The sequence below is a fragment of the Clarias gariepinus genome, chromosome 2 (genome assembly GCF_024256425.1).
Source record: "Clarias gariepinus isolate MV-2021 ecotype Netherlands chromosome 2, CGAR_prim_01v2, whole genome shotgun sequence".
Taxonomy (NCBI): Eukaryota; Metazoa; Chordata; class Actinopteri; order Siluriformes; family Clariidae; genus Clarias; species Clarias gariepinus.
In genome coordinates, this window is record NC_071101.1 from 8,355,525 (window position 1) to 8,375,752 (window position 20,228).

Sequence of the window (20,228 nt, forward strand, 5' to 3'; positions counted from 1 at the left end):
TACTACAAGCTCCCACTCCCATCATCCTGTCGTCTATAAGCTCCTACTCTCATCATTCTGGATTCAACAACCTTCTTCTTTTATCAGTCTGAGGCCTGCAAGGTCCTAATTTTACCATCCTATGGTCTACAAGATCTAGAAGACATCTACATTTACAAGATCTTCTACTCATCACGTTGATGTCTACAAGCTCCTACCCCCATCAGCCTGTACAAGCTCCTACTCTCACCATTCTCTAATCTACAAGTTCTTCACCCATTTTCACCATCTGGGATCTACAACCTTCTCCCACATCAGTCTGAGGCCCACAAGCCCCCACTTTCACCATCCTTGAGTCTACAAACTCCTACTCGCATCACCATGATGACTAAAAGCCCTTCCTCTTGTCATCCTAATGTCTACAGGCTCATACTACCATCATTCTGACAGCTACAAGCACTTTTATTCATCAATTTGATGTATAAACGCTCCTTCTATCACTATTCTAATGTCTACAAGCTTCTACACACTCCTACTCCTCACATCCTGAGATCTACAAGCTAATAATCTCACCATATTAGGATCTACAAGCTTCTTCCCTCATCAGTCTGATCCCTACAAGCTCCTACTTTCACCGCCCTCTTGTTCTTCTTCTTACAATGTTGATGTCTACAAGCTTCTACTTTTATGATCCTGATGTCTCCTTAAAGCCTGAGTCCTACAAGCTCTCCTTTTCATACTAAACTCATACTCCTCACATTCTAAAGTCAATAAGCTTCTACTTCTTACATCCTGAGGTGCACAAGCTCCTTCAATCACAGTGAGATTCAACAACAACAACAACAAAAAAAGAAAATCTGTCAGTAGAACTGGAAAACATACTTTCAGGGAAAGTCAGGAGAAGAATGTGGTGAGTGTGTGCGAGACGGGGTGTGTGTGTGAGATCCTAAAATCACAGTCAAATGAAGCTTTTATTTGCTCTGTTCACGCAGGTTCCATCACTGTGTTCCCTTGAGTGCAGCTCTCAGCATTGCCCTGATCGCTCTCTCCCTGGATGATTCACTGCTACACACACACACGCAAACAGAAGCCACAAGCCTTTATAGCATGATCTCTCTCTCTCCCTCTCACACACTTCTCTTCTTTTTATACACACCTCTCACACACTCACAGTGTAAGTACTCTATCTGAGCTAAAGGGGCTGCTGTCATCGCTCTGGTTATCTTTTATAACAAACAAAGTGATTCTGCGAGTAGACAGTGCGTCATCCACTCTGTCATTAGTCATTAGCAATCACCCGAGCTACGCTGCTTATTACCGTTTGTTTGGGTGTCGCCGGCGCGAGCCGCTACAAACACCAGCATAAAAAAAAATAAAAAAAACCCTAAAGCAAGGACGATGCGGCTCAAGGACAACGCCGCTATTGAAGAGGTTTTTATTCATCCGGTTCTTCGACCTGCCGTCATTTTATTCATTCGTTCATTCTTTTATTTACTCGTTTGCATCAGAACAGAAATTCGAGTTTCCTCTCGAAAAATGTGGGCCAGTGGAGCACTCCGGCATTCATCTGCTAAATAAAATGATAAAAAGATATAACTAGTGATCACTGGTCTTATCAGCATTTTCCGTTCGAGGCTCCTCTTTATTTTTCAGTGCTCCGAGGGTGCACCTGGTGCCGAAACAATTCACAGAAGAGCAGAATGTGGAGCAATACTCTAATGAAAGTGAAAGTTTCTTAAAGAGAATCATAAGTATGGAGCGGAAACATCCTCAATCACCGACTGAGAAAAAGTTCAAAAGTTCAAAAAACCATCAGCAGTGGATGAAGATTCACTTATGATGAAGACGTGAAGTGAAACTCTTTATTCTTCGCATATATCCCACCTTTTTGTTAGTAGACTGGGATCAGAGCACAGAGTCAGCCATGGAGCAGACAGGGTTAAGGGCCTTGCTCAAGGGTGGAGCTGGGGCTCAAACCGCCGACCTTCTGATCACTAACTCCGAGCCTTAACAAACTGAGCCACCACCGCCCCAAAGTGTACTCGGAAATTATTTATAAAATAAAAAAATAAAAGTGTGAGTCTCATCCTGAGTCATCCCTGTGTTGTAAGTCATCCATAAGGTCTGAGGTTTGCTCTCTCTATATATTTTTAATCTTTGCTCACATCATACTAGCATAACATAAGTTTTATGCTCGAACAGTGTTTAATGAGAGATCAAAGCGTTATCCAGGGGCAACAAGTAAAGAATACCCAGAAGTCTGATGCCGAGTTTGATCTTTCTACCCTGACTAGACTTTGTGATTCTGCGCTAATCACTAATCAGCTTTAAACCCCGGAGACAGCGCTCTCCAAAACAGACAGCTGCTTTTTTTAGCCTTAACATGCCCTGTGTGGCTCATAAGTGCACTTCCACACTGCAGAAGTAAATAAGATAATCCAAGTAACCAAACTGCATAACTTACACCATGCATAATGCATGGGCCGAGCCTCCCGTTAGAGTGTGATGAGACACAGCCGATGTACAAAAGCCGAAGGTCTGAGAGAAATACAGATCACCGAGTTATTCAGCCGCAGTCTCTATGACGTCTGCTGCCGTCGAGGGCATTGAGTTTATTAGCCTGTTAAGGAATGATATCATCGGGGCCGAAGCTATTTCTAGCATACAGGAAAAGGATCAGTTGAGGAAGGAGAAAAAAGTCACACCGTCCTGCTGTGCTCTCAACTTTATCCATTAAACCCTGCACGGGTCATAGGGGGACATTTCGATTGTTGAAATAAAGTACTGAAACCATGTTTCTCTCTCACTCATTCTTTATAGCGTTATAGTTATCCTGTACAGGGTTGCGGGAAGCATGAGGCTGAGAACCCGGAAGAAACCAACCAAGAAGCAGGTAGAACATGCAACCTTCACACACATGAATTAAATTCTCGGCCCTGGAGGTGCGAGGTCACAGTGCCAACCACTCAAAATTAGCAGTCCCACTCTTAGGAACCTCTTTAGAGTTCCAGTTCTACCCTTGCGCTAAAATCAATCCTGTGTCATGCTAACAGTAAAGCATCCTGAGACCATCCATGTGTGGCTTACTCACAATTTTACCCAAGAAGATGAATAAAGAATGGAACAAAAACATCCTCCAAGAACAACTTCTTCTGACCATGCAAGAACACTTTGGTGATGGACAATGCCTTTTCCAGCATGATGGAGCACCTTGAGAACCATAAGACAAAAGTGATAACTAAGTGGCTGGGGGAACACAACATCGGAATTTTAGGTCCATGGCCAGAAAACTCCCCAGACCTTAATCCCATTAAGAACTTGTGGTCATTCCTTAAGAGGTGGGTGGACAAACAAAAACCCACAAATTCTCACAAACTCCAAGCATTGATTATGCAAAAATGGTGAGGATGTGGCCCAGAAGCTGATTGACAGCAGGCCAGTGCAAATTGCAGAGGTCTTGAAAAACACTGCAAATATTGACTGTTTGCATAAACTTGATGTATTTGTCAATAAAAGCCTTTGACACTTTGTAAAAATTGATATTTGAAAAACGTTTGTCCACGGCAGTAGTTTGTCCTGTTAAGAGAGTTTATTTTAGGTGCTTCGCATTGCTCTGAGCCTAAGGTTCCAGCACGGTCTAGCTTTTGTTACAGCTAAATTAAAGGCGCATTAGACAGTTAGATGTGACGGACGTAGTTAGCCGTAATTATTTGATGTGAAACCTGGTGTGGCCCGTGTTTGGATGGAATAAAAGCCTGCAGCCCCAGAGACCCTACCTGGATAAGAGTGTACCTTACTCTACAATGAGAATCCAATTTTAAGACTGTTTGTCCTAGATTGTTTCCAGATTACTCTAGTAGTACTTGTGTGTTTGGATGCTCTAGACTCCAGCCATTAAACTGGGTTAGAAGAGGGCATCTGGGATGGTTTCTCCAGCATCCAGGAAGATGGATTGTGCCTCCTTTAGAGTGGAAGATTCTTCAGATTCGTTTTAGTTTTTAGAAAAGTGCTCTAAATAAATGCTTCTAGATTTAGTTTCTAGCTCCTAGAAGATGGACCTTGTTTTCTAGATTGCATGGATCATTTCTGGGCCTAAGATTTAAATGGTGGTCTAGGTGGGGTATTTTAGAGCATGTGTTTGACTTTCTGACTGGTTGTGCGTGATATGACTTTCTGGACTGTGTACCTGGAATCTAGATCGTGTTAAGACTTCTACGTGTTCGTAGAGTGCTCTAGATGAGTGTCTCTTTAAATGTTTTTGTTTAGGATGTGTGGGTTGTTTCAGGATTGGAGGTCTAGACTGTGCTATAAGAATGCTTCTAGAGTTCAACAGATACGTGTCCAGGTCTGGATCATGTTCCTGTACTCCTAGCTTTTAAACTGTGGGCCCAGCTGAGTGGATTTAGAGTGCTCTAGACAAGTGTCTTATTTTCTGTGAGTGTTTAGCTTTCTGATTGTATGCCTGAATCTAGATTGTTTTCTGGCATGTGTGTGTGTGTGTTTGCATGTATGTTTCTAAGCATACTGACCATCGTTGAGGTCCTGGAGCAGGTTCTCCTGACCGGAGAAATCCAGCCTGGCTCGGATGTTAACAGTGACGGTGAGAGCCTGGCCCGTCTTCAGAGGGAGACGAGACAGAGCGTCCTCCATGTCCCAGCTCACAAACTCCCCAAACAACTTCTCTACAGAGAGAGAGAGAGAGAGAGAGAGAGAGAGAGAGAGAGAGAAAGGAGACCGCATTGAGAATGAAACATGATTCCACTAAAACTGCACATGCAAATATTTTGACAGTTTCAGATGAAAGGGGAGAAAAAAGAAGAAAGTGAACAGCCGTCAGATCTGAATGAATCACAAGGAGACTTGTGAGTAGCCGTTCACACTCCTGATGCAAAGTCAGTCATGATGGCTCTGTGAAAGCAGCTCGTTTTATCTGTTCAAGGTACTTCAAAGATTTAAAACTTATCTTTTATGGCATTGTTTTTAATAAATGATGTCAGTTACGTTAGGTTCTGTGTCACACCCTAAATTACACCCTAATTCAGAACAACAAATTGTGGTCACAGAAGTGTGTCTTCTTTCCTGATACATAGGCCACGCCTCCTTTAGAGTGACGGACTGATACACGGGCCACGCCTCCTTTAGAGTGACCATTGATACACGGGCCACGCCTCCTTTAGAGTGACCATTGATACATAGGCCACGCCTCCTTTAGAGTGACCACTGATACACAGGCCCCACATCTCCTTCACTGAGACTGACTGATACATAGGCCACGCCTCCTTTAGAGTGACCATTGATACATAGGCCACGCCTCCTTTAGAGTGACCACTGATTCATAGGCCACACCTCCTTTAGAGTGACCATTGATACACAGGCCACGCCTCCTTTAGAGTGACCACTGATACACAGGCCCCACATCTCCTTCACTGAGACTGACTGATACATAGGCCACGCCTCCTTTAGAGTGACCATTGATACATAGGCCACGCCTCCTTTAGAGTGACCACTGATACACAGGCCCCACATCTCCTTCACTGAGACTGACTGATACATAGGCCACGCCTCCTTTAGAGTGACCATTGATACATAGGCCACGCCTCCTTTAGAGTGACCACTGATTCATAGGCCACGCCTCCTTTAGAGTGACCATTGATACACAGGCCACGCCTCCTTTAGAGTGACCACTGATACACAGGCCCCACATCTCCTTCACTGAGACTGACTGATACACAGGCCACGCCTCCTTTACTCAGAATGACTGATACATAGGCCATGCCTCTTTCATACAAAGGCCAGACTGCCTTTACTTAAAGCAACTGATACACAGGCCACACCTTCTTTATTGAGAAAGACAGAAACATATGCCACGCCTCCTTCACTGAGACTAATAGATACACAAGCCACGCCCCCTTTAATAAAACAAGTAGATACACAGGCCACGCCTTCTTCGATAAAACCAGTAGATACAGAGGCCACACCTCCTTTACTGTGACCGACTGATACACAGGCCACGCCTCCTTCATTAAGACTGGCTGATCCGGAAGCCACACCTCCTTTAGTGGGACTAATTAATACACTGGCCACACCTCCTTCACTAAAACTAATTGATAAACAGGCCACGCCTTCTTTACTGAGACCAAGTGATACACAAACATTGCATTTTATAACTAGAGGAATGAAAAAGACCCCCTGAAGGACCCCCTTACCCCTCACACACACACACACACACACACACACACACAGTTATATTTCAGTGACAGAGCGGTGGTTATATATCAGGCAGCAGAAACACTGCAGCTCAGGAATGGAGCCGAAATATCTGCTGTCAAAGCATAACCTGAAGACGGGTAATAAAACCTAAAAAATGGAGCCAGAAGAGAAGCTAAACACACACACACACACACACACACGAGAAGATGTGACAGAACATCAATGTATAATTGATCTTAACAGAGATCCGGTTCTCGGTCTGAAAGCGTTACACAGACAAGTCGTTCATCATCTCATCACTGTACGTTTGGCAGAGCGTTCAGTAATGATGTCTCATCATACTCACACACACACACACACACACACACGTGCACACAGACACAGGTTTTACAGCTTTCTCAGAAACGTCACGGCGACGTGAGACGAGTGTATAAATGACACGGCCAATAAAGACGACACGCGCGATTTAAACATTAGGTGTCATTTAACGTGTCTTAGAAGAGCGTCATAAATCTTCCGGATGACTAAACCGCAATTCCGCCCAGACGTCTCACCTACAGGCGAGTCTCCTGATCTCCTAAATTGATCTCCGTCTGCTTAAATGAAATGCATTAAATAAAACCGTAAAAAGTTTATCGGCCCGTACATTCTCTTACGGGTCCTGCATGTGGTAAATAACGTACAGAGTAACGAGAACCTGGATAACGATAGTAAAGGAAAAGCCTTAAAGGCTTTGTGTAGAACCATAAACAGGCCCTCAGTGGACCCATGGAACGGCAGTAGCTCAGTTTAAAGACTTCTACTTTTTTTCACAACCGTTCAGACAGCGACACACTCTGACGTAGGGATCGATCCTCACACACACACACACACACACACTAATATTTCACTCTATCACCCTTATCTATGTTTACAGCACACACTGTGGTGTCCAGTTCACATGTGAAAAAGATTCCTCGTGCTCCCTGAAAACCTCATCACAATCTGAGTCCTGTAATACCGTAGTACCATCAGGGAAGAAAAAACTCCATAGGTGTGATCACCTGGTCATTCAGTACGTTCAGGTCGTCAGTACTGGGTTCTAACCCAGTGTTGTTTGTTCCACTGTTTGATCGTTCCACGAGTGATGATAATAAAGCGTAACAGCACTGGGACATTAACCATATGCAATCACTAGGTGTCTAATAACTGATACCGTTATGTTAGCTTACAAAACACTGTCCCCTTAGTAACTGCGTCTAAATCCTTCCAGATCCAAACCTCTGAACCGTCCATGTTGTTTTGGCTGCTAAGCTAACTAGCTTCTAACAGGCTTCCGAATCCCTCTCTAACCCCTGATCAAGTGGAATAAAACCACTTTAACCCCTATTATTCACATATACTAGCTGAAGGTCACCAGCTCCACCGGTCAAAAATGTTAAATTCTTCTTCTTCGTCTTTCGTTAGTTCCCTTTCTGGGGTCGCCACAGTGAATCATCCGCCTCCATCTAACCCTATCCTCTGCTTCCTCTTCTCTCACACCAACTAACATCATGTCCTCTCTCACTGCATCCATAAATATCCTCTTTGATCTTCTTTTAGACCTCAGTTCCAACCTTAGCATCCTTCTACCGATATGCTCACCATCTCTCCTCTGAACATGTGCTGGTTAAAGAATCCATAATCTGGTAATAATTGTTATAATTATGCTGATAATATCTTAAAATATGTTGTATAAAAGCAACATCAGACTAAAGATTGTGCTGCACGCTCACGTCTACATCACAGCCATGCTCATATTCTGCACAACAGCACTCCCTCGAGTGTTATATTGCTGAATTATTATATTGTGTTCAATCTCATTCTGTTAATTGATTTTCTCTTAATTGAAGTCGATATCACTGTGTTATATTGTCTCCTGTTAACTATTTTATTATACTCACTAGTCTTTGTGTTCTATGTTATAGTGTTTGATTCTATGGTGTTCTGCTCGATTCTGTAATCGTATAAAGTTCCACTGTTTAAGTTTTAAAAGATACAGATAAAGAGACGTTAATGTCATAGTAGCTATAAGACGAAGTTTGTTAAATGTTTTGTGTTTTATGTTATTGTTATTCAATTCTAAAGTCCATTCCATCAATTAGCATTTGCTCTATTGCATTCCGCGGTTTGTTTGATGTGCGTCGCAATCGTTGTGTTCCGTTCCATTCTTTGATCTTTGTTGTCTCTGTTACAGCCCTATTATATTTGATGTATATAATTTTTTTCTGTTATTGTGTTCTACGTCACTGTTCCATTCCACTATGTTCTATTTTATTCCGTTCTCTGATTCTCGTGTTCTATTAAATTGTGTTCCATTCTACTGCTTTCTATTCCCTTTTGTTCTATTCCATTACACTTTAGTCTACTACAACCACCGCTGTTTGTTTTTCGTCGTTGTTGCACCGGTCACGATGTCGATATTTACACTTTTTTTTTTTATGAACCTCTCCGTTAGAGTCATGAACACTTAGTTTGTAAAATCAGCGTCGGTGCGCTATAAATACTGAGGCTGGGGCACCAAATCAACTTAGTGGAACTGTAGAACAACTGAAAGAAAGAAAGAAAGAAAGAAAGAAAGAAAGACACAGTTTTGTGTGTGTGTGTGTGTGTGTGTGTGTGAGAGAGAGAGATAGTTTGGGGAAGGTGGGTGTAACCATCAGTGCTTTTCTTACAGCTCAGTGCAACCACACAGCATTACATACTGTTCTCTGAAAAACTTACCGAAACTCTCTTGCCTGTGTGTTATTGTTTGCCAAACACACGCACACACAGTCTGATTTTAGTTACAGCTTCAGTCTATCTTTATACCCGTACCAGCTACACACACTCTTCCTTCATATCTAGTTAGTGAAGCATATTTGAAAAACGTGTGGCGTAAAAGGGGTCCAAGACTTTATATCACACAAGACAGCCTTGACTTGAAGACTGAATCTGTGTGGATATTAAAAAACAGCTAAGAATGTGTTTAAACGCTACAAACCCATACAGTGTATTTTTTTTTTTTTTTATGAACTCTCGTCTCTCAGAGCCTGGAAGTGCCACTGCAGTCTGTCTGCTGAATAATTTACACTGCGTGTGTGTGTGTGAGTGTGTATGTGCGCGCGTCTGAGATAACTCCAAATAAAAATTAGCTTTATTCACAGTAACCAAGCAACGGCAAAAGAAGGAAATCAAGCATACGACGCAAAATAAGCAGTTTAATTAAAAGCATTGCTGCATCCTCTGCTTAATTTGACGACTACTCAATTCTCGCTGCGTTCTGATTGTCAACCCGGAGCTCGGGTTTCACTCTGGATCAGCTGCTTTTTGTCGTCCTGATCATAAAGCTTGTAGGGTTTAGATAACCTGGTTTGTGATTCAGCGAAGACATAATCGGCATGGTTTCCGTCACGTCGGAGATGATTTCCCATCATCTGGAAACGCATTTAGGTCCATACGTACAGTCAGTGGACAGTCAAGACAATTTGTGTAATTTTGCCTTTGTCGACCACCACAATGGATTTGAAATGAAGCAATCAGTGTGTGAATAAAGTGCAGACTTTCAGCTTTAATTTTTAAGGGGTTTTAACAAAAATACTGCATTATTTCCATTTATTTACTGTACGTGCTTACACAAGTCTCTCCATTTTTACATGCTCACAAGTAAATTAACGAACTAACAACCATAATCATTAGGATTGTTTGTAACTCTTGGAGACAAAAACACCACTGTCAATGACTGCCTGAGGTCTGAAAGCCACAGACATAAAAAAATGTTGTTTCCTCCCTTGAGCTGAATACATTGCGCATTATGCATCTGACTTACGAACGAGTTCCGTTCAGGGAGCACGTTTGTAAGTCCCATTTGTTCTTAAGTCAGACAAAGTGAGACTTATACGCTTTTGATACGAATATACAATGTAAAGCATACCAATCCACTTGCCTAAATCCATCCCCTTTCCCTACACTGCCATCATGTGGCCAAAACTGTAACCGTGTCTAAGGGGAATCCCGGACGTCATTTTGTCTTAGATTTTGTCAGCTGTTTTCCACTGTATTGGACTGTGAACGCTGAACGATCTTTTTTCTGGAATAAGGATTATTCACCATCAGGACAACCTTACAGGACAGCCGCTTTCTTTTATCATGCTCCCGGACTGATTCGATGAAACTGCCTCATTTCTCCCGCACCCTTCCCACACACACATATACAATATACCATTAATACAGTGTGTCACTCACACACTGAAAATTTTATATATAATTGTTAATATTGGTATCTGTTGCACTGCAGTGTCTATTTTTTTTTTTACACGTGAGCTACAGTACTTACGTGATCAAACCGGAAGTAGAACCGCAGTGCGTTCGTATCTGCGGAGAATTCGTAACTCGAATGTTCGTAAGTCGGGGACTACCTGTACTGTGAAGCACTACCAGCTCTATCTGTCGAATGTAGAACTTTATACACTTCAGAATTCATCCTGCTACTTTTATCCGCAGTCACTTCACAAACTAACACCAGTGGCTCAGTCTCACTGGCAGCCGTACACGCTCATGCCATAACCCTGCTTCTAGCATGTTGTAATATGATTTAGAACATGAACCCTTTCTTTAATTCTCAATACTCTTCGCCAATCTTCTATCAGAGCCAGACGGCATTTTTTATTATCTTTTTAAAGATGTTTTTCCGTTCTTGAGTTTTCCCATTGATTTGCAATTTGAGTTAAACCTGATGAGTGCTTTTAACTTGGCTAAATGTTGTGAAGGGGTTTTTCATTACCATGGAAATAATGCTGTGACCATCCACATTAGATTCCTTACAGCTTAACTGTTGTTGGTGTTGCTGTTTTTAGTGAGTTCACCAGTGCATTCCAGGTACTACATAGCCATTTTGGCCTCTATTATGGTTTCTTCTCTCTCTCTCTCTCTCTCTCTCTTTCTGTGATAGGTCTGTTCAGTTTTTTCAGCCTAAAGACATACTTCATTGTTTGCATCAACACATCTTTGGAGTACATATTAAGCATTCTCATGTATAGCACATTTAACACTTGGGATCAACTCGAGTTCTTTTATGGCCTGTTAAGGGAGTTCCTGGGAGGCCAGTGTTTCAGAGAAAACCTCCCACCTTGATGGTGTCCAGGCACTAGTGAAACACTGGGGTAAGTGCATTAGTGTAGCAGAAGGTTATATAGAAAAATAAAGTAGGAGTTTTGACTCTCATAACTGTAAAAAGTACTGGTTTGACGTAAACGCCCCTCGTACAGTAGTTTCCAAGCAATAATTTATTGTTTATACGTTATTCTCATGGAAACGTTCATACTATGTTATTGTCTGCACTACACACAGGAAACCGATTAAACCTCAGCTGTCAGATTCACTCATCTTATTCGCTGCATTTGTGTGTTTGTGTGCTTTATTGCGTATTTATTATCCGTTTAACTTGATAATTCAGCGTGAACTGCATTATCACTTACCTGTGAAGAGCCAGCAGGAAAATGTGTGTGAAACCTCCTGACTCTGAGTCGAAGAGTTTACCCATGGAGGAGCAGCGAGGTTAACGTCACCCTGGCTTTGCCTTTATATTAAAATAATGAAAAATGCATGAGCGTGACATGCGCGCTGTGCTTTTCGCAACAGCGTGCTTGGTGCCCTGCAGTCGCGAGTTATAATAAGACGAGCCGCGGATCAGCCGTGCCCTGTACCGGGGAACAATAAAATCCACCACAATCCTCTACACGCTCCCACCGCCGTCTGACAAAGGGCGAGATGTCTGGTGATAAAAGAATGAAAAAAAAAAAAAAGGAGGGAAAAAAAAATAAAGGTCAGAGCCACCACCACAATGGGATTTAATTCAGAAAGAGAACTTTCAACAATAAGACTCTGGGGAGGAAAATGAAAAGGCGGAAAATGCAATTTATACAAAGGCGTCGGGATCTCGGGAAATTTTCCCTAAATCTATTTAGTCGACTGAGGAATCAATTACCGCTGCAAGTCGTAAAACAGGAACGTGGCTCATCCGTACAGCACTTTCGTATAAGGGAATGTGTCAACACTGACACAGCTCAATAATCAACGATCAACACAAATCCGCCAAATACACACACCCGAACTCCATCTCAGACACAGTGTGGGACATTCTGTAGGAAGGAGAGCTTAAAGATAACAGTTTAGCATTGTGTGGACATAATGATGACACTGTTTAAGAAATTTAAGAAATCCAGTTAAGAAATCCAGTTGATATCAAGCATTTTTACTTTACAGGACATATTGTGGAGGGTCGTTCTGTGATAATTCTTCCACACACCCAAGGTACAGTAAATGTTGGCCTTCCTGATGTTTCTACGCCCTTTCCATCACAAGTTCAGGCATAAACAATGTTTTGTGGAATTTTTGTCTGTCTGTTTGTCTGGGCACGCATCACATAAAAAAAAATAATAAAATACTTGAATGATATTTAATAGGGTTTTCACAGGTGTAACAGGCCGAGCCTGAGGTAACATCGAGCTTGAGGCTTGAGTTTGATGTTTCATCGCAATCGGCCCACAGGAAGATATGATATGCTAATTTGAAATTTAAATAAAATATCATTAAAAAAATCGACCTTGAAAAACATTTTTAGGTTATCTCAAAATTCAACAGATGGCGTTGAACATTTTTTTTTAATGCGCTCCTGAGTGTGCAATTAAATTCCATGCTAACAAAGTCGCGGGCACATCTAGTAGGAATGTGATCAGAGTCAGAGTTCCTTCAGCTGTTAGCTGGCTAGTTTTTGGTTTAACTTGTAATAGAAATGGCATAGAAACACCAGGAAGGTCAACATTTACCTCTAATTACCTAGCATTTAATGCTAAGTGTGTCGTTTTGGTTGTAGAAAACTATTATTTTAATATGTAAAGAACGTGAATGTGAGGTAAATGTTGGTATTTATTAAGTAAGTAAGTAACTTAAGTTAAAAATAGTAAGTCATTTTTTATAAGTTTAACAATGTATCTGAGGTAAATGTTGACAGTTCTGATATTTCAATTCCATTCATTAGCACCGTGCCTTTACAACGTCTCACGGCTTGAAAATTAATAGTCTAATAGTAAGAAATCCTTCAATGTCCACATTTACTAGTTGCCTTGGAATAGTGTTCTTGCTAAATTAACGATAGAACAAATCCAGTCATGTTTACCTTTCATTTAGCTAGCATTTAGCTGAACTCCTGTGCAGGTTTAGTTACAAAAAAAGTTATTATTATTATTATTATTATAGCAGTATTTCTGAGGTAAATGTTGACATTTATTTTTTGTTTTCAACATTGTTTCTCTTTTGTAAATGGTTAAAAGCTATGTCTACTAGCATGATGAAGCTTTAAGGGAGTTAGCTTTAAGGGAGCGGTTTAGCTTTATATTCAGCTTACTCTAGATTAAGTTTTAGCTTCGAAGCAACATATGATGATAGTAGTGCAGACTTCATGATTTTTGTCAATAAAAAAATTAAAAATATCAGGCAGAACATAAAGGCTTTGTAACCGGGGAATTTAATAAATATTGATGTAAGAGATAATCAAACTACAGTATACAGTATCAGATCAGACTAAACTAATTTCACTAATCACTTCTAATCCTATATCTCTTAAAATATGTCTCTTCAAACAGATAATACCAGAAATAACTGAACCTCTTTTAAAACATATTCAACTCTTCACTCAGTAATGTCCATGTTCCTGAATAGCACCTACAGGTATTAAACCCCTGATAAAGAAACCAGTCCTCGACCCCTGTCCGCTGGTCAACTATAGGCCAGTACCAAACCTCACCATTATATTCAACATCCCAGAAAAAGGTTGTAGCACAGCCGCTTTGCTTATTCATATACTGTATATATATATATATATGGAAATAACATTTATGAAATGTATCAGTCAGGATTCATGCCTCATCATAGCACAGAGATGTTGCTGGTTAAAGTGGTAAATGACTGGTTTGACTGGTACTGTAAATAAGTCAAACTAATCAACAAGTGAAAAAAAAAAAATAGTCAACAAGTGGTCGCTGAGTCTAGACCTGGGTAACTGATTAACCCCAGATCATAACACTGTCTCCAGAGGCTTGTACAGTGGACACTATGCATGATGGGTGCATCGCTTTATGCTCTTCCCTTCTTACCCTGACACGCCCGTCACTCTGGAATAGGCTCAATCTGGACTCGTCAGGTCACATGACATTTTTTTCATCGCTCCAAAGTCCAGTCTTTATGCTCCCTAGCAAACTGAAGTCCCACTGAGTCCCAAGTGTTTGTTTTTGTCTTGTTTTTATAAATGCTCTTACATTCACTATTAAACAGATTTCTACTAGACATTTCTTTTTACCATGCACCTGCACCAGGAGTTTATCTGATCTCCCTTCATGATTTTTTCCAACCACATTTTTTTTTTAATAAAGCTGACAGTTCAGCACTATCCTTCCAGGTTTGGATAATGAGTTAAAGGGTTTTTAACCCAGTTTCGGTCATTTCAAATCTCCTTAGTTGTTTTCTTTGCTTGATGCAGCCAAAAATTTTGAACCTCCTGAAATGGAGACTTTTTTCTTTTTTTGACCAAGCAGCGTATATTAACTTATAGTCCTATGCAAGATGATATTCCTACAAATAAAGATGCTAAAAATATATAAATTATAGTCGGTTTAAGCTAGCGGATAACTAATATTATTACATAAAAAAAAAAAAGCGGACAACTTATAACGAATATGTGGTTGTATGGGAATTTTTTTGAAAAGTTTTTAAAAAAGTTACTAAGGGTAAAAGGTGACAGTAAAAGTGAATCAATGCTAGAAAAGTATAGCTGACTATACAGCCTATAGTCATGTGGTAATTATACAGAAACACATTCATAAGGCTTTCTCACCTGCATCCTAAAGAGGAAAAAAAGGGGGAAAAAAACGTTACAGACTGTAGGCTAAAAACAGAAGGCAGTGGAGCGAATAAGGTTTATAAAGATAGAGCCGAAGAGACGAGCCAAATCCGCCGCTGCATGACGCTCGGTTGCTAAGAAACACAGAGCCACGGAGTCTGCTGCCTTACACATGATAAAGCAACTTTCACTTACAGGGAAAAAAAGTGCTAGAAAATGAAATCCGCTCCGTTTTTAACGTCGGATTGTCCTAATGAGGCGAGATTTATTTTATTAAATCATCACGAGGTGCTCTGTCGCTCGCTGCGGCTTAACACCGGCTATATCCGGACACATAACATGTTTATGAGAGATTTATGAGATGCTGCATTAGAATAAACAAACACTGGGATTACAAGACTGTAAAGCAATATATTTTTTCTTCCTTTCCCCGAACGTACGAAACCGATAAGCAGCATTGCAATAAGCGACAGGTGGCAGCGCTAAACATGGTGGGCATAACACAAATGTTCAATGCAAAGTGGAAAATGATAGAGTGCTTAAGGCAGTATTTACAGATTTATAGGCTTCGTGAACAGGAAGAAGAATCTGTAGAAAGCACAGCACAGCAGAAATCTGTCTATATGCGCAGTCAACTCCAGATTGACCATGAGAAGGAAAAAACCATGACAACGCCAAAAAACGCATAGGCTTTTTACCTGGCACTGGAGACTCCTTCCGTTAAAGTTACATTACATAAACATAAACATAAACAACTGCTTCCTGTAAATCCGCTTTTTACTCTCAAAACCACAAGGCATCAGAAGAAGTGCATTAATATAAGAAGTCAAAACTGACATGGTTTTATTTCCCTCCAAAAACATGCGAATTCAAAAGTCTTGGCGCCGCTAATGAACATGTATTCAAAAACAATATACTGTTCCTAGTTTCATTTCCTAACACTATTTTTTTCCTGTATTCAAAAAAGAAATTGTTAATCATGTAGCGTTAAATAAACTACAAAAGGATTTGGAGTCAAACAGAATGCCTTTGACACACATTAAAAGTGCTACCACTTGGCTAATTATGGGGTTTTTTTTCCCTTGCCATCTGTGAAATGACAAATTATACAGAATTACAGTTTAATATTAAACACAATCCTAACAAAAAGATTCACACCCGTTTTCTCTCTCTCTCTCTCTCTCTCTCTCTCTCTCTCTTTCACACACACAAGTTACAAATGCCACAAAGTGTCTCTTACACTGATAGACTGACCACCTGTTAGCATCAAGATACAGCGCTGACGCTAATGACTGGGACTGAAAAGCACCATCAGGAACCGGGAGGTGAAAAACATCTTGGAAAAACAAGCTCTCTACAACGATTCGTGTGAAGCCAATAAATTAACAAAAACAACAACAAAAATTTGAAGTGTAGCGTCATCGGGTTTTACTGTACGTGTGGGATGAATATTCGTGTTCCAATATGTTCAGAGATGAAACAATGTCCATCTTACGCTCATCCACGCATCAGTGCAGATCCGTATTGGAATCAGTTTGGAATCTGATTGTTTCCGTGTAGACTGAAAAGGAAAAACCCAGACTGAATTTGATTTTTGATTTCATAATGAAGATCTGATCTGAACCACATCCACAGGTGGTTTGAAATTGGATACAAATCACAACCCTGAAGATACGCATCAGTCTGGATGCTCATGTCGGGAGGTTAAATTGTCCATTACATCACTCGAAAAGTTATGGAGAATACCAAGTCCACACAATCACATGATATGGACATGGATCCATAGTGGGAAGACAATGGAAGAAATGGAGACGGACCACGACTGGACAAAGATATCACATAAAAGGTCAGATGTCACATCTCCTTCCTAAGCTGTCTTCTTGTTATCCATCTGTTGTTATACGTTGCCAGCACCTGATGTCATGCAACACACACCCCATAGTCTACGCTTCACTACGTTATTGCTGGTTCGATTCCCGGGTGATGCTGTAGCCTCTCGCAGCCGAGGTCCTGAAAAGGGAGTTGATTGGCCGAGCTCTCTCAATGGGGTGTCAAATAAAAAAGCTAAAATGCTTTGGGTTTCAAGGCTTACACAGCCAGGCCAGATCCTGCTTACTGTTTATTGTATTTTATTATTTTTAACTTAAATTACACAAGGAAGGATTTTTATTCCTGCCTTAATATTTTTTTTAAGTTTTAAAATAATAGGTTGTAAAGAAAATCGCTAAACATCCAGAATTCCACTCACACCATCATCTAGCAAAATAAAAAATCTTGAATTATAGTATTTTCGTGCAAAATTACAGATGGCTAAAAAATGAATAATGTCCCTACTACTACAACTAGTACTAGGGTAAGAAAGTTGAAAAGAAAGAAAAAGAAAAAAAGAAAGGCGGAGAAAATACAAAAGAAAAAAAGAAAGAAAGAAAGAAAGAAAGAAAGAAAGGAAGAAAGAAAGAAAGAAAGAAAGAAAGAATGTTAGGTTTAGAAAGAAGAAGGAAACGAATGAGAAAGAAAGATGAAAAGAGAGGAAAAAAGGAAAAGGAAGGGAGAAAAAATAAGAAAGAAAGAAAGAAAGAAAGAAAGAAAGAAAGAAAGAAAGAAAGTTTAAAATACCTGTTTGTAAAGGAAATCTCCTAATGTCCAAAATTCCACTCAGATCTTCTAATAGCAAAATTAAAATCTTTGAATTATAGTATTTTCTTGCAACATTACAAAAGGCAAATATTACTTGACATACCTACTAATACAAAAAAATTGTTGCCTTTGTGAAAGTTGTGATCATATTAAAAATGAGGGGAAGGAAGATAATAAGAAAGAAAAAGAAAAAAGGGAGGAAAAGAAAATACAAAAGAACGTACGAAAGAAGAAAGTTACTTTTAATGAACAAGCTACAGAAGCAAGAAGAAAATGAATGAGAAAAAGAAAGATGAAATGAGAGGAAAAAAAGGAAAAGGAAAGAAGAAAAATAAAAAAGAAAGAAAGAAAGAAAGAAAAAAAGAAAGAAAGAAAGAAAGAAAGAAAGAGATTAGGTTTTAAAATAACAGTTTGCAAAGAAAATCATCCAGAATTCCTCTCACATCTTCTTCTAGCAAAATTGAAAATCTTGAATTATAGTATTTTTCTTGCAAAACCACAGATGGCTAAAATGACTTGACGTCTCTACTATTACTAGGACAAAAACCCTGCTGCCTTTGAGAAAGTTGTGATCATATAAAAATGAAAATAATTCCAAGAATAAAAGAAACATTGCACTTTTGAGTCCGCCGGAAACAATCTCTTGAGGCTGAGACGAGCGAGAAACTTTGACAGACGCTACAATCTGCACTTCCAGCCACAGCTATTAATCAGCGCTAATCAGGATTAATCTGCGAGATCGCTTAATCAATGCTTCGCCTCCGCTAATTTAAGCTCCGCCCATGTGACCCGGCTCGACTCGCGCGGTAGTGAAAAACCTTACCCTGAGGAAGAAGTCTAACTGAATTGACTTATAATACGAAACAGCATCAACGTGGAGCATTATGGGTAGTTTGATGCACAATTAGTGGTTTATATATAAACTGGACGTCTGTGCGATGGATACATCACCATTTAAGATGTCCATTATCTGAAAGTTCTGGGTGTCTCGTGTCCTTATGCAAGGAAATCATGGAAATCACTTTCGCTTCATCCTTTAACACTGACGAGTTGTATTCCGCTGCCTGATAAAGAAGCAGTAGTTAGCTGATTAAGCTAGATCTCATCCAGTGGGGGTTTATCAATCGCCGTCTGTTTTCGTTCCTGGCTGCAGCAGGCGAGCATGCGGTAGCGGTAATCTCGGCTATTTAGCCGTCACGGTCGGGGGGTGAAGAGGTGTTCAGACCCCTCTCCAGCCCGGACACAATGCTTTCATCTCTACGGTCACTTCAGGTGAACGTTACATAAGAGCTAAAATAAGAACAGCACGCGCGGTTTCCTGTGTGTGTCCTTCAGGCTTGGGTAAGAGCGAATGGAGAATAATATAAAAAGCAATAAGCTGAAGGAGCTTGAGCACGCACTCCATCTGAACCGGTCTGAACTCATGCACAAACTCGCAGAATTAATCTATAGGATGTAATCTTAGTCCACACGTTACTTAATAAACCCCCTCGTGTGTAGAGTTATTGCTCCAGGTAGACAGATCTTCCTCAGGTACAGCAGAAGCACCAAAGACACAACTGAAATAGAAAATGCATACTGGAGAAGAGAGACAACATTAAAAACCTGCAAAGACTAATAGAATGAAACATGAAAGCTATGATGGTAAACATTTAAATAAGTCTCGAACAGGAGACCAGTATGTGCACAACAAGATGTGCACAGGACACAAGGACACAATCACAATATGTGCACAGGAAACAAGGACACAATCACAAGGTGTGCACAGGACAGAGTCTAGTCTATCATCCTTTTATTCCATTATATTTAAGTTATATAAATATAATAGAAAGAAAGAAAAAAGGAAAGAAAGAAAGAAAAAAGGAAAGAAAGAAAGAAAGAAAAAAGAAAGAAAGAAAATACAGTTAACTTTAATTGCTAGGTTCAGAAGCAAGAAAGAAAAGATGAAAATAAAATAAAAGAAAAAAGGAAAGAAATAAGGCAAGAAAGAGAGGAGAAGGGAAAAGGGAAAGAAAGAAAGAAAGAAAGAAAGAAAGAAAGAAAGAAAGAAAGAAAAAGAAGGAAGAAAAAAAGAAAGAAAGAAAGGAATAAATAAGAAAAAGAAAGAAAGAAAGAAATGAATGAATAAGAAAAAAAGAAAGAAAGGAAAGAATAAAAAAGGAAGAAAGAAAGAAAGAATGAAAATGATAAATAAGAAAAAGAAAAGAAAGAAAGGAATAAAGAAAAAAGAAAGAAAGAAATGAATAAGAAAAAGAAAGAAAGAAAGAAAAAAAGAAAGAAAGAAAGGAATAAATAAGAAAAATAAAGAAAAAACAAAAAAGTAGGGAGAAAAAATTAAGACGAAAAAAGAAAAAAGGAAAGAAAGAAAGATGATAAAAGAGGAAAAAATCAAGAAAGAAAGAAAGAAAGAAAGAAAGAAAGAAAGAAAGAAAATAATGAAGGAGAGAAAAAGGCAGGGAAGAAACAGTTACACAAAAAAAGAAAGAAAGAAAGAAAGAAAGAAAGGGAG

General features: G+C 39.8%; 1 protein-coding gene across 3 annotated transcripts in view; it reads right to left on the minus strand.

Moving 5' to 3' along the window:
- Positions 1-20,228, minus strand: part of trappc9 (trafficking protein particle complex subunit 9) — a 215,968-nt gene that overhangs the window by 103,237 nt on the left and 92,503 nt on the right. For all 3 annotated transcript variants that reach the window (XM_053481018.1, XM_053481001.1, XM_053481010.1), the window contains one exon: positions 4,509-4,661. In XM_053481018.1, the coding sequence (XP_053336993.1) occupies positions 4,509-4,661 (153 nt within the window). The remainder of the gene's footprint in view (positions 1-4,508; positions 4,662-20,228) is intronic.